The sequence below is a fragment of the Ailuropoda melanoleuca genome, chromosome 12 (genome assembly GCF_002007445.2).
Source record: "Ailuropoda melanoleuca isolate Jingjing chromosome 12, ASM200744v2, whole genome shotgun sequence".
NCBI lineage: Eukaryota > Metazoa > Chordata > Mammalia > Carnivora > Ursidae > Ailuropoda > Ailuropoda melanoleuca.
In genome coordinates, this window is record NC_048229.1 from 9,100,118 (window position 1) to 9,114,578 (window position 14,461).

General features: G+C 39.0%; 1 protein-coding gene across 2 annotated transcripts in view; it reads right to left on the bottom strand.

Moving 5' to 3' along the window:
* NAA25 (N-alpha-acetyltransferase 25, NatB auxiliary subunit) overlaps positions 1 to 14,461 on the bottom strand; it is a 69,771-nt gene that overhangs the window by 13,776 nt on the left and 41,534 nt on the right. For both annotated transcript variants that reach the window (XM_034639697.1, XM_002925235.4), the window contains 8 exons: positions 12,770 to 12,950; positions 11,807 to 11,906; positions 7,139 to 7,290; positions 6,465 to 6,590; positions 2,965 to 3,208; positions 2,429 to 2,552; positions 1,492 to 1,557; positions 127 to 224 (listed from right to left, as the gene is read on the bottom strand). In XM_034639697.1, coding sequence (XP_034495588.1) covers positions 127 to 224; positions 1,492 to 1,557; positions 2,429 to 2,552; positions 2,965 to 3,208; positions 6,465 to 6,590; positions 7,139 to 7,290; positions 11,807 to 11,906; positions 12,770 to 12,950 — 1,091 coding nt within the window. The remainder of the gene's footprint in view (positions 1 to 126; positions 225 to 1,491; positions 1,558 to 2,428; positions 2,553 to 2,964; positions 3,209 to 6,464; positions 6,591 to 7,138; positions 7,291 to 11,806; positions 11,907 to 12,769; positions 12,951 to 14,461) is intronic.

Here is a 14,461-nt window from a genome sequence, read left to right on the forward strand (position 1 = left end):
ACAAAAGGTGGGGGTGGGGGATTAAATTACAGGTATAAGGTGCCTATTACCTGTTCATTTTTTTAAAATTAATCCTTCACTTAATTAAGGAAAACGGAGTTTTTCAGGAAGAGAACAAAGACATACCTCCACAAAGAAGACTAGGTTCTCTAAAAGAGCAGGGCGTGTTTTCAAGTTACCATCTTTAACTTCTAAGAGGTCACCTTTACATCTACTGAAGACATCTGAAAACAGGAAAGTATTTTATTGTTTTATTCAGCTTTTGTTTCAACGCTATTTTTAGGAATACAATGTACACTCTAATAAAGAATAAGCAAATATAAAAGCTTAATCCAGAAAGCTTTTTCCCCAACAGTGAACCAAAGAACAAAGGGTATCTATTTTAAGCTCTTTTTTAAAAAAATATTTTATTTTTAAGTAATCTCTACCCCCGAGGTGGGGCTGAAAATCACGACCCCAAGATCAAGAGTCGCAGGCTCTATCAACCGAGCCAGCCAGGAGCCCCTATTTTAAGCTCTTTAAAAAGCCATGTAACTATTGCTCCGTTGCCTTCAAAATATAGAAGCTGGCCTTATAAATTATATATTCTGGAGTCTAAACACCAGCTAGCCTTTCCACAAATAGGCCATTGCCACAATAAAATTAAGACTCCAAATGAATGATTTAAAAGAATATGTGCCATTATGGACTAAAAGACCAAAGCGCATGATAGAAATTCACCTTCATAATAAGTACCATGTTTTATTCTCACAATCTTTGTCTTTTAATTACCATTCTTCAGTTGGGCAATAAAAGACCATTTAGGCTCTTGAAAAGAAAGACCCTTATAGATTTGAAATGCATTTATGTACTCTTGTACCAAACAATTCCATTTCCAGGAATTTAATCCCAAGGAAATGTTCAATTAAGTACCCAAACACTTATGTCACAAGATGTTCATTTCAGCATTATTATAAATACAATTATAACTAACTCAAGTACATAATATACTATATGTACTCCATGGGGCATACATAAATAAACTTAGTACACTGATATAATACCATGGAACAGTATATGTAACTGACGTGGTTAAGTGTCCAAGACAACAAAAAATTTTAAAAAGTATGTATTATACCTTTTCATATGTTTAAAAAACTAAAATCACTACTATGTATTTCCCCATACACATGTAAGACTCTTTAGGGGGCATCTAGGAGTACAGACTCCAAAAGTGGTACTTACCTGGTAAGTAAAAGCATTTTCTTCCCTCTGGGGAAATGCGGTTGGGAATGGGAGAAAGGCCATACCCACTTGTGTACTGTTTTATAGCAGGCTGTCCACTACTTTTGTAATCAACACTCTTTAAACTTAAAAGCAAGTCTTTCAAAATACCAAAAGTATGATTATTTTCAAGTTGTTGTTTGCAACTCTTGCAAATTTCTACTAAAAAAAAAGAGTTCCTGTCAGACAATCAGATAAAATATGGGAGTCCACAGTCAGAATGCTTACCTTTTAATTGTTCTAGTAAAGACTTAAGACTATTCTCTACCCGCTCCTGGATCTCCACTGTATCTTCTAAAATTGAAAAACAAAAAAATGAAAAAACATTCAATTCATTTTTTTTTTAAGAAGAAAAAGAAGTAAGATCAACACCTGTAAGCAACTCATGGGCAAGGACATTTTCTTTACTCTTAAAACTCACAGGCATCAAATTCCATTACTGAGAGACAAAAAGATAAAAGAAAGGAAAAGGAAGAGGCATTAATTACCTTTCTCTCAAAAGTAATACCTAAAATTCTCTAGGAAAACTTAAAATCTATGTGCTCCAAATATTCTCAATGACAGAATCTACAAATCTTATGATTTGGAAGGGGTGAGGGGACAATATCTATGGAATATGTGTGATTCTCACTGGGTTAGGAAAAAACTCTTCTCCACAAAGTTTAGTAAAGAATTCAATCTGATGGGGCACCTGGGTGTCTCAGTCGTTAAGTGTCTGCCTTCAGCTCAAGGCACGATCCCAGTGTTCTGGGATCAAGCCCCACATCAGGCTCCTCCACTGGGAGCCTGCTTCTTCCTCTCCCACTAGCGTTCCCTCTCTCACTGCTTGTGTTCCCTCTCTCACTGGCTCTCTCTCTCTGTCAGATAAATAAATAAAATCTTTAAAAAAAAAAAAAAAGAATTCAATCTGAAATCCAACAATACTTCAACAAATTATGGATTTTTTTCAACTTTAGGACCTAACAAGTGATTTTAAATAGGGAAGACTTAAATTTCTAAAAACGTTACTTGGTAACCTATGAATGTACCTTCTTTGATATTAAACCAGATACTTCCAGAATAACTTCCACCTCCTCCCAATCTGTCCATATATGTGAATTGTTACATTTACCAAGTTTTAAAAGACAAAGACCTAGTAAATACACTCATGCAAATGTACACTTACCTAAACCACTGGTGTCCAGCTCATAAATATCACTAACAAGATAAAAAGAACTGGTCTGACATTGAGAACAGCCAGAACTAAAGAATCCAGCCATCCTGGTAGGTACAGGACCAAGGAAAGGATACTGAAAAAAAGGGGGGAAAGTAATGTCCTTTAAATCCATCTAAATTTATATAAAACGAAAACAGGGGACTATAACTACTGGATAAAGTCTATCTCAGTGATTAAGTTGCAAACCACTGATCTAACTAAACTAACAACTGAATCATTATGGTGAAAACAGAAACTCCGTATTAATTTGTTGATAGCTATTAAAAATATACCATTATACCATTATTTTGCTTTTCCTCATTATCCAGTCTAGATAGTGAGGAAACCTCTGTAATTCCCAAGTCTATAAAATCAGGGTTTTTCCTACAGGTGCCATAAACTGGGACGAAATACTGTTCTTTACTATTCACCCACCCCAAATTCCTATTTTTAAAAAGACAGTCATAGGTTATTGCAGCTTTGATGGTAAATACATTTGATGATACCTGAACTTCCTTCTCAATAAATCGCTTTCCCGTCTCCATGGCCACCTCCAGCTGTTGAAGTAGTAAACGAAGAATATCAATCCGGGAGGACACACCATTCTCAGTGGTTTTTTCTGAGTTCCTTGGCTCCACGGGGTGATTCAGACTTGGAAGTCCACTGATCAGCCTCAATGTCAAGGAACGGATTCTTAACCACATGGTCTCCTCCTCCAAGGAAAGTTTCTTATGTTCTTCAGAAATATCCCTTAAAAAAGAAATATCCCCAAACCATCCATTTTATTCAATGTGTTGCCTTTACATCTTTCAAGCTTTACTTCCATGAGTCAAGATGTCATTGAATGGTCCCGGCGCTCATCTCCTAGCTGAATGATCTCGGATAAACCCCAATCACCCAAGTCCCCAACTCAGGATCAATAAAATGGGGAATGATAACCTACCTAAAAGGTCATTCTTCCACTTAAGTGAGACTTCTGATAACAACAAACTATATATTCATGTATTTTGTTGAAAATGTTGAAAATTTTTGTATCATGCATTTTCAACAAAATACATGATATAAAAATTTCAAATGACAGAAAACTGAAAAACAGAAAAAAGTGCCTTGCTAACCAAACACCTGCAATATCAACAAGCCTGGTATCAATCCTTGCAGACTCTTACAATACAGATGTACAAAACTGCAACTAACAATATTTATATAACATGACATATTTTAAACAAATAAAATGGGTTCATAATATTTATACTATTTTATAAACGACATCTTTTTTGACAGTGTGCAGAAAAGGTTAACATAGCAAGCCTAAGGCTATTTTCTTTAGAAGGGTCAACTTGCAAGGTTGACCTTTACCTGATGTCTAGGAACCGGCACTCCAACCATTCCCTAAATGATAAGAGCAGCTCACTGTGCCTAGGCTGTCTGTACAAACCGTATGGTCTATGGTGAACACCTCCTTTCCTTCTGGGAGTCTGGAACGTTGACACATGAGGAACAGAGGGTGCCTACATAACCAGCTGGTAAAAACCTGGGGAACCAAATCTCAAATGGGCTTCTCTGGGCAGAAATGCTGCACACACATCACCGCACTTTTTGCTGCTAAGGAACACGGAGTGAGAGAGCACTGGAAGTCTGTGCATGGAGTTTTCCAGATTCTGTGTCTTTTTCTTTTTCTTTTTTTTTTTTTAAAAGATTTTATTTATTTATTCGACAGAGATAGAGACAGCCAGAGAGAGAGGGAACACAAGCAGGGGGAGTGGGAGAGGAAGAAGCAGGCTCATAGCTGAAGAGCCTGATGTGGGGCTCGATCCCATAACGCCGGGATCACGCCCTGAGCTGAAGGCAGATGCTTAACCGCTGTGCCACCCAGGCGCCCCTCTGTGTCTTTTTCTTGCTGATCCTGTCATTTGTCCTTCTGTTATAATAAATCTTAGCTGTGAAGACAACTATAGGTTAAATCTTATGAGTCCTAGCAAATCACTGATGTGGTCTTGGCAATCACTGGATCACAGTGCTGTTGACATCTGAACAACATTAATTTGAACTGCATGGGTCCACTTATGCACGGATTTTCTTTTATAAATACAGTATAGTATGTAAATGTATTTTCTCTTCCTTACAGTTTTTTTTTTTTAAAGATTTTATTTATTTATGTGACAGAGAGACAGCCAGCGAGAGAGGGAACACAACAGGGGAGAGGGAGAGGAAGAAGCAGGCTCCCAGCCGAGGAGCCTGATGTGGGACTCAATCCTGGAACACCGGGATCACGCCCTGAGCCGAAGGCAGACGCTTAACGACTGCGCTACCCAGGCGCCCCTACAATTTTTTTTTTAAAGATTTTATTTATTTATTTGACAGAGAGAGATAGCCAGCGAAAGAGGGAACACAAGCAGGGGGAGTGGGAGAGGAAGAAGCAGGCTCCCAGCGGAGAAGCCTGATGTGGGGCTCGATCCCATAACGCCGGGATCACGCCCTGAGCCGAAGGCAGCTGCTTAACAACTGTGCCACCCAGGCGCCCCTACCCCTACAATTTTCTTAATAACATTTTCTTTCTCTGGCTTATTTTATTGTAAGAATACAGGATATAATAATACACATGACACACAAAATATGTGCTGATCAACTGTTCATGTTATAGGCAAGGCTTCCAGTCAATAGTACGCTATTAGTAGTTAAGTTTCTGGGGAGTTAAAAGTTACACATGGATTTCTGACTGTGCAAGGGGGTCAGCACCCCAACCCTGCATTGTTCAAGGGTCAAGTGTATATTCAGAAGTACCTCATATACATATCTCTGCATGCTTGTGCATACTGCCTTTGGTTGTACTTTCCTAGAAGTGATCTGCTGAATTAAGTGGGATTTGGAATTTCCAATCTTAATACAGATCACTAAAATTCCCTATAGGAAGATTATATAAAATTGTATCTCCATGTCAATGCACAACCACCTTTCCCCCACAACCTTGCTGACCACAAGTATTAATCTTTTTCATCTTTGTCCAATAGTTCAAAAAAATCTTTATCACTGTCAGGTGCATCTCTTTGAATTTCTTAAGTCCAATTTGTTTTTTAGTTATCTTCTTAATTTATTAAGAGTTCTCCCTTTATGTGAAAGATATTAATATATACGATGAAAATCACCAATCTACCTTTAAAACTTGTTAACAAATTTACTTCTATATAGAAGGCTAACGGTCACAGAGATCAAATCCTTTATGTTTCCAGGTTTGATGTAATGCTAAGAAAGGTTTTCCCTAACCGTTTAAAAATATCTTTTAAAGGGGCACCTGGATGACATGGTCAGTTAAGTGTCCAACTCTTGATTTCAGCTCAGGTCATGATCTCGAAACCGAGCCCCACATCAGGCTCTGCGCTCCAAGCTGGGCGTGGAGCCTGCTTGGGATTCACTCCCTCCCTCTCCCTCTGCTCCCTCCCCACCCCATCCCCAGCTTCCCCGCCCCTGTGCTCTTTCTCTCTCTCAAAAAAAAAAAAATTTTTTTTTTTTAATTTTAACTTCTAAGGAGTTTTAGCACATAACCTTTAATCCACCTGCAATCTCTTTTCATGTATGCTATGAAGGAAAATCTAATTTTTAGATTAGCCAGCAATCCAACATAGGAGTGAGATTCATTTTCTTCACTTGGCTTACCTATACCTTCTTATCCCTACAACCACCATGTTATTGTATTTGTGTAAAAAAGAGATTTTTTTTGTAACTCTTAGATTCATCCTAATTCTTCAAAAACAAATACCTGGGATTTAATTCCAGTTACCTGTCTTTTGAACTTTTTTTTTTTTTTTTTTTTTAAGTTTTTNTTATTTATTCACCAGAGATAGAGACAGCCAGGGAGAGGGGGAACACAAGCAGCGGGAGTGGGAGAGGAAGAAGCAGGCTCCCAGCAGAGGAGCCCGATGTGGGGCTCGATCCCACAACGCCGGGATCACGCCCTGAGCCGAAGGCAGACACTTTAACCGCTGTGCCACCCAGGCGCCCCTCCAGTTACCTGTCTTTTGGATCCCAGCTGAAGAAAACATTTAAGTCTCTGTTGTCTCGCAAGGCTTCCCATGGAATGTCGTCTTCTTCTGGCCGAAGATTCATTGACTTTATACTTTCTGCTAAACTGGTTGATCTGTGATACAGAACAATTATGTATTACTTCAATAGTAAAAGAGCCATGAAAACATATTAGCCACAACTTTGTTCTACTAGAAAGAAAGGAAAAGAAAGAGGAAGAAGGATTTACTAATCAGAAGTAAAGGTTCACAGAAGATGACATTGAACCAAGCCCATATCATGCTGGCCTGCTGCACAGCAAGAGAAAGCGTCTGGAAGCCCAACTAAAATAAAGTGAATCAACATTAATCCCTGATATCCCATGTTTAACAGGGGAAGGAAAACCCTTTAAACACCACATGGACTGGGATGATGACGACCGCGGCCTGGCTGGCTTGTGTACGTGACATGAGATGGTGCTGGCAGCGCCCAATCATTCTCCACGACATGCACTGGGTCATTTCTCCTTTCTTCTCTGTTGCTACCAACTTCCTCTCTCTCTCTCTTTTTTTTCCTCCATTTTTCCTTAGCTTAGTCCTGCTATTATCACCCCTGAGCCCATTAATGGCCCTCAGGATCTGATGTGATCCCTCAGTTCCTTTTTAGCTCTTGTGCAATACTTACATATTTGCTTCAAGTAGAAGGTCTAACAACATCCGTTCAGTACGGACTTGTGCAAAATGAAGAGAATTATTCAGCCTGTTCCTAAAAGCGATAAACTCTGGGATCTTCTCAAATGCACCATATTTGTAAGCTTGAATAATATATTCTGAGGTCTGGGAACGAAACACATCACCTCCGTATAAATATTTCACAGATCAGGCAATGAAAGCAAACCTTGCCTGGCAAAACAAAACACTCAAACTAAAATTAAGTAAGATGTGAAATCTAATCTTTAAAGGTCACCAAGTAGAATATCAGCTTTTAAAAACATTATTTTTCTTCTTTCCTATACCAGAGTCGTATGTGTTCTTCACTAATTCCACTACTTCTAGTAATACCCAGCTGCTGCTACCACCACAGAGACTTTCTCTTAGCAGTTACGTCTTTCAATTCAGTAGGACTGGAGGTTTTGTGATACCACATCAGTCAAAAATTTGGTTAGTGCCATTGTGGAAGGGATGGTACTCCATGTTTTTCTTCATCTAAGATACACTGTGTTTTATACAAAGGTTCCAAAAACACCAGAATAACATAACCACCCACCACCAACCCAAATAAAAATCACCCTCCTTCAGAAAAAAGACAGGCTGCTCCTTGGTTTTGTTTATTTCTGAGTACTACGTACCACAAACATAGGGCATATGTGCACTACATCAGGACAGAAGACAACAAACAAAAGACCCATAAGAATTCATCAGAATCCATTCTGAGGACAGAAAGACTGCAAGAACCAGGTTTCTTGTCCAGCCAAACTACGTAAGACCTATGCTGGAAAATTCCATGAACAAGTAAATGAAGGGAACATTCACCACATGCGCTTTAATTTTAGATTAATACATATGTACAGATGAAATGTTGTGAACACAGGCAAGAAAAAGAATTCTCAACAGAATTTCTGGCACAATAGAAGAAAATCTCAGGGAAGAACATTTCATGGGTGTGGGACTATGCCATCAGGATCAGAAGTCAGGAGGGTACCCTTGTGGGCCAAGGAAAATGTTAAGCCAAAGCGGATGTCTGCCCCAAAGATCCTTTCTAGAAAAGCCAGTCTTTTTACACAGCCTCAGTCAGCTCTGCCCCCATCTCCATTACGACTGAATAATTTGCCCAGTAGGAAAATAGGCCAATAGTCAACAACATACCCTCTGATACACAGCCTCGCAGGGTTCATTTCAGGCCGCGGGATTGCGCCACGGGCGCTAATTCAACTGCATTCGATGCGGCTTTTAAACCCCATGGGACACCTCGGCGAGCTGTTTGCCTGCAGTATCTGGAGAAATTAAAGACGGACGGACACAAGAAAATTAAAAAGATTACTTGTGATCCTGCAGGTTTAAGGAAGGACTATCCGAAAAAGCTCAGTGTACCTTCTAGCCTGATTAAAGGACAGTGATACGCTCCATCAAGAAGAGGCCAGGATACTCTAAATTAACACATGCCTATCCGACGGCCTCTTGGCTTGGAAAAAGCAAGGTTTACCATCAGCCCTTGCCAACAGGAACTTACAGCTTGAAAAGACCAGCTGCTTAGGAACATAATGATCCAGCAATTAATCAGGATAAAAACAGGACTTCAGGGGATTCCAATCAAATTTATCAATTACAGCTCCAAAATACGCTGATTAAAGGAAAGAACCCAGCTTTACAAAGTACAGAGGCAGTTTTAATTTCTGAGTGGTCCAAGGAATACCACTTTTGAAAAAAAGGCAATGATTTTTAAAAAAGAAAAATAAGGGGCAACAGAAAGGGAATGTAGTCCTTTAACAAACTGAGAAGGTAACTGCCGCTCTCTGGCTTCTGTTTTTAAGATAGTCCTCCTTTAATGCTGCAGCAAAGTATCACTGCAGAGCTAGAAAAGGGCCTGGGCATCCTGCAATAAGACCAAGCATGAGAGAGGTCTACGATTTAAGAGACAACATCTACTGGAACTGCAGGCAAAACTGGAAGCCACAGCCACTTTAAAAACCTTTGAATATTAGAGAATGTTGTCCGTACCTATTTCTACGCATTTATGCACCATGAGGCTAGTTACATCCCATATGGATTCCTGAAATGAACCCTGGTCACTGTAAAAGTTAGCAAAATAAATGGACATCAAACCCTGAATGATCGTCTTCATGAATACCTAAAACAGACTTTTAAAGGGAAATTATTTTTAAAGTAACACATACTAGTAACTTTTGGAGATAAGAAAATCTGGCTCTAAGTCTCATATTGTAAAAACCTATTCCAAAGTAAGATGACAGCAACGATGATGACTTTTCCAGAAAGAAAATCCCTGTATAGACCCTCCAAATATAACTTTCAATCCCACAGTACAAAGCCTTACAAAGCAGAACACTGGATTTTCCATTTAAGGAGTAAAAGTGTTCTTTCAAAGAGCAAGTTGGGAATTGAAATACATCAGTCACTCAAGAAAAAACCATCTGGGGATCTCAAAAACTACTAAGAATAAAAGATGTAGAACACAGAGCTTTAGCTTTCCAGAGATATACCTAACACAGTCAGAAGGTTTAACACATACAAGGCAACACTAAAATCATGCTCTTTCTTATACTCCACTTCCTACAGGAAACAGTCCACACCACAGTCTCCAGTTCCCTATTTTGGGACTCAGGCTAGGTATGAAGGTTTAAGGTGCATTTTCCATGCTATTTTGATTTTTGCTTTTGCCTCTAGGATCCCCAAAGATTACCTACTTTAGTAAAATTAAATAAGCTCTTTCTTCTTAGTCGTAATAAAAATAAATTTCAAGCAGAGTCCTATTCCCAGATCAATAAAATGATCAGGTTCAGCATCACATACATGCAGATGAATAGTCACTCCTGCCACACATAACCATCAGCAAAACTTCGAAGATAAAAAAAGCCACTGAGAACAACATGCCCTCTCTCAAATCATTCCTGAGGATCTCCTTTCTCTGTAATAATAACTTGAGTTGTTTTGTTTTGGGGTGGATGTGTTTTGTTTTCAAATCAACTCTTTAGACACAATAATTGTGGGGGGGGGAAATTAAAGCTTAATTTTCAATAGTATATGAAATGTGCTTTATTGACCAAATCAGAACAATATGGTAGCTTCCAGAATGCTGGATGATTAAAAACTGGAATAAAACCAGCCACCAGGCATGGATTAATACCTTATTTACCCCAACTTCCCCCTCAGAGTTATTTGAGAAACAAAACTTAGAAAAGGAGTCATCAGTAAATCAAATATTTCTTTAACTTCTTTCTTAGAAATACAGAAATGACAGCCGGAATAATGAGATTTGAAAAACACTTTTTTCCCCTTGACTTAGTGAAACTTCTTAAGAACAGAGAAGGGAAAGCACAGATGCCTGAACACATAATACAAACACACAGATTTATAGCTCAACTGCCTATTTGTGCTAGGATATTTTAGAAACCCAAGGTCCTAGAGATGCCCTCAGATTTCTAAGCCAGGCCAGCACCTTCCAGGCAGCATGTTCAAATGTGGATGCCTACTTCCCTCTCTCCCTGATCAGGAGCTATGGCACAAAATAACATATGAACAGAGATCCCAATCACTGGGGAAGGGCGCCATGAGGGGAGGGGAATAGGGCTTAAAAGCCAACTGATGCACAACTTACCATCCTTGCTACACCAGCCCTCCGGGCCTTGCCCTAAGGCTTGTCAGGACAGAATTACTGGAAGTTGACAACAACAAACCTATATTCCATTGTTCAGAAATGCTTCTGCTCTGACTTCTATTTAATACAAGGCTAAAGAATTTGATGGAAGATAGATTAGCCACAGCTGTTACAGTTACAAAAGAACCACCCCAAAAACCAGCTTTCTTGCCAAGTTCTTTAGTTGCTGTTAGACCATGAAAACAGAATACTATGGGCAGATATCTGGCATGGCTGAATTCCGGGCAATGAGTTTTAGAAGCACATGGGAACAAAGCCGGCAATGACCATCCTAGAGACTTGCCTTCTTTTCACCTATGTTCTAGGTGGTTTTGCACAGCTGGTTGACTGACTAGAGACTATACAAAACTTCTGCTTAACTGACAAGTGGAGACCAAACCTACTTGCATTGAAAAATATGGTGCAAATCCCATCCTTTCATTATGGCACATAGTTCTACCTTATTAATTGCTACTTTAAAAAACACACTATTGACACAACAGAGTCTTGAAATGTCCTTCAACTGGTCAATTAAATACAAGTGCACTGGCTGTTGGCAAAGAGCATGGTAGTATAAACTTTAGAAATAAACAAAGGTAACAGAGAGCAGCAGCTGTTGCAGAATCTTCTATGGCATCCCAGGCTATAAACACTTATGGGTTATGGGTTACCTCTTATACTCTTAGAAAAAGTCTCTTAGAAATTAAAAGATAGATCTAAGAGGAATACCACTTCCTACTCTGTTAACACCGTTTTAACTGTACCTCTGCATGGATTCTATTAAACACACCCATTCTAGCAACCACAAATAACTCTTTACCTCTACCTATCAGTCGTGGCCAGTAAGCTACGGCCTAAGGGCACTTGCAAGTACGCATGGTGCACCTCAACATGAGCGCTTGCCACAGGAGGGAAGATGTTCTCTGAATCGTGTGCATTCAGCAGGCAAGAACATATTTTTTAAAAATATGTTTCACTTACATCTTTCTGGTTGGAGTGGAAAAACCTGAGTGCGAAGTTACAGGATTGGGATGCAGCAGCATACTGACCTAGGGATTCGGCGTATCGGGTCAAAAGATAGCTAGGTCAGAAGGAAAGAAAAAAAAATGTTATACTTACCACCTCCATTATCAACTACACTTCGAATTATAGGCACATAGGAAAGTTAAAAAATCTTGCCACATAAATTATCTCATTCACAGAATCAAATTTTTTTTTTAAAGAGCAAGTTAATTCAGTTTTATGGGAGAACTAAAGCTCTATGCCATGCTTTCTTATGCTCAGATGATTAATGGAACAGAAGGGGATAAAGAAAATACCCTTGATTCATCATAAAGAAAAGTCAAAACACAAATTCAAAGGATCTCTAAGGTCAAAAATTAAGTACATGTGTCAATCTCAATTGCAAAGCAGAAATAAGGACTTCAAGACAATGTGTGCTAAGAAAAAGTGTTCAGGGGCGCCTGGGTAGCGCAGTCGTTAAGCATCTGCCTTCGGCTCAGGGCGTGATCCTGACGATCTGGGATCGAGCCCCACATCAGGCTCCTCCGCTGGGAGCCTGCTTCTTCCTCTCCCACTCCCCCTGCTTGTGTTCCCTCTCTCACTGGCTGTCTCTCTGTCAAATAAATAAATAAAATCTTAAAAAAAAAAGAAAAAAGTGTTCAGAAAGAAAAAAAGAAAAAGTATTCACATACAGCTGTTTGCTCTCTCTGGGGAAAACTTTCTTACCTTTTCAAAATTGTGCAAATTTAAAAATTACCATTAAATGCTGGAAGATATAAAAATCTTTCCATTTTGCAATGGGTCATCATGGGGGATTACTTAACCTAAAAAGCTTAATAACAGAAACAACTCTACTGCTAAATTTGAAAATTTGAGCTTCATGCACAAGGACCCCACCCTGGGGTAGCCAGCTGCTCAGTATTCAGAGTATATACTACCAACCCAATGGTGTCATGCTGGATATGCTTAGCATCAAGGCTGGAGTACAGATCCACCACTGGTTCAAACGCCCCCAGCACACAGTAGATTCGAACAAGCAGCAATTTGAATTGTGCATTGGAAGGGCTGTGGGTTAATCCCTCTTCCAGCAAAGTCAAGGCCTGCCACACAGCAGTCTCGTCACCTAGAACCAAAATGTAACAGTATTATCCACAGTACTTAGCAGCAAATGGAGGTTTCTCACAAACAAAAGACAAAAACGTACTGATATTATCACCTCCCCTATTCGAAGAATGAGTTTAGGTGTCAAAAAACAAATTTTAGATACATGCCTATAAGCAAAATAGGGAATTCCCCGGAACAGACAGTTTCTCAATAGTTACCTCAGTTCTTAGACATGCATCTGCAAAAGTGATGCAAACTTTAAGCTGCAAGGCCTTATGAAGGAACTTATGGGATCTCAGAGAATCCTAGATTCGGAGAAGAGATGGACTTTGAAGGAGAATTTGAGTCTACCAACCTTCCCAGTACAGGATTTTCTCTACCAGACCCCAGAAAGATGCTCTCTCTAGACAACATTTTTCTTCCATGGGTAACTCTACTATTCAGATATTTGAAATGATATTTGAAAAAAGCTGTTCATTAATAATCAAATTAATATGACACACTTATTTCTGGCCTACCAAAACTCAAAAGGTTACATGCATCAATAGTCTTCAAGATTAAGTAACTTCTTTTTTATGAACCTAAGAAAATAATATGAAATGGAGATAAAGATTTATACACAAAAATATTCACTGTATAATAATGGGGGAATGATTAAGTAAATTATAGTAAAACCCACAGCATGCAGCCATTTGACATTAATGAGTTTTTAGTAACAAGGGAAAATACTTATACAGTAACAGTTCAGTAAAACACACAGAATTCAAATTAGTGTGAACAGGTGATCGGTCTATAAGATATGCACAGGAAAAAAGAGAAGGAAATATGCCAAAATGTTAGAATGCCTTTTGGAAGCTGGAAAAGTAAGATTAAAATAAACTGTTTTCCAAAACTTTCATTAAGTTATTTTTACAGTCAGAAAAAACTTAAACCAAAACTTAAAAAACTTAAAGTAAAAGCTCCACGCATTGAGTTTGTCAAATTATAAGCTCCAGGCTTTTTTCTAAAAGAAATGATATAACCAAAAATTGGGGCTTTAGATAAATATCCATAATTCTACCCAAACTATGCATACCTATAATCTACACAATACCGTGATTTTAATGTATTGCCTTTGAATCGGAATTACTTTTACACAGTAGTAATCATGACATACATCTAATTTTGCTTTTAAGTGTTTTCCATGTTGCTACCTAGTCTTCACAATCATAATTTTATTGACTTCAACACTTACTGACTTAAACTCTGGAGCAACTAGATGTAAGACCAGAGGATAAGGGTCACAGGTGATTCCTGGCCTCAAGCGGCTCAGAGGTGCGTGGAGAAAACAGCTGGACAATTACAGGGAATAAATAAAGAAGTCCTAGTTACTCGGGGCGCCTGGGTGGCTCAGTCAATTAGGCGATTGACTCTTGGTTTCAGCTTGGGTTGTGATCTCAGGGTCATGGGATCAAGCCCCACATCCAGTTCTGTGCTCAGCAGGGAGTCAGCTTGATGGTTCTCGCCCTCTGCCCCTCCCCGAACTGGTGT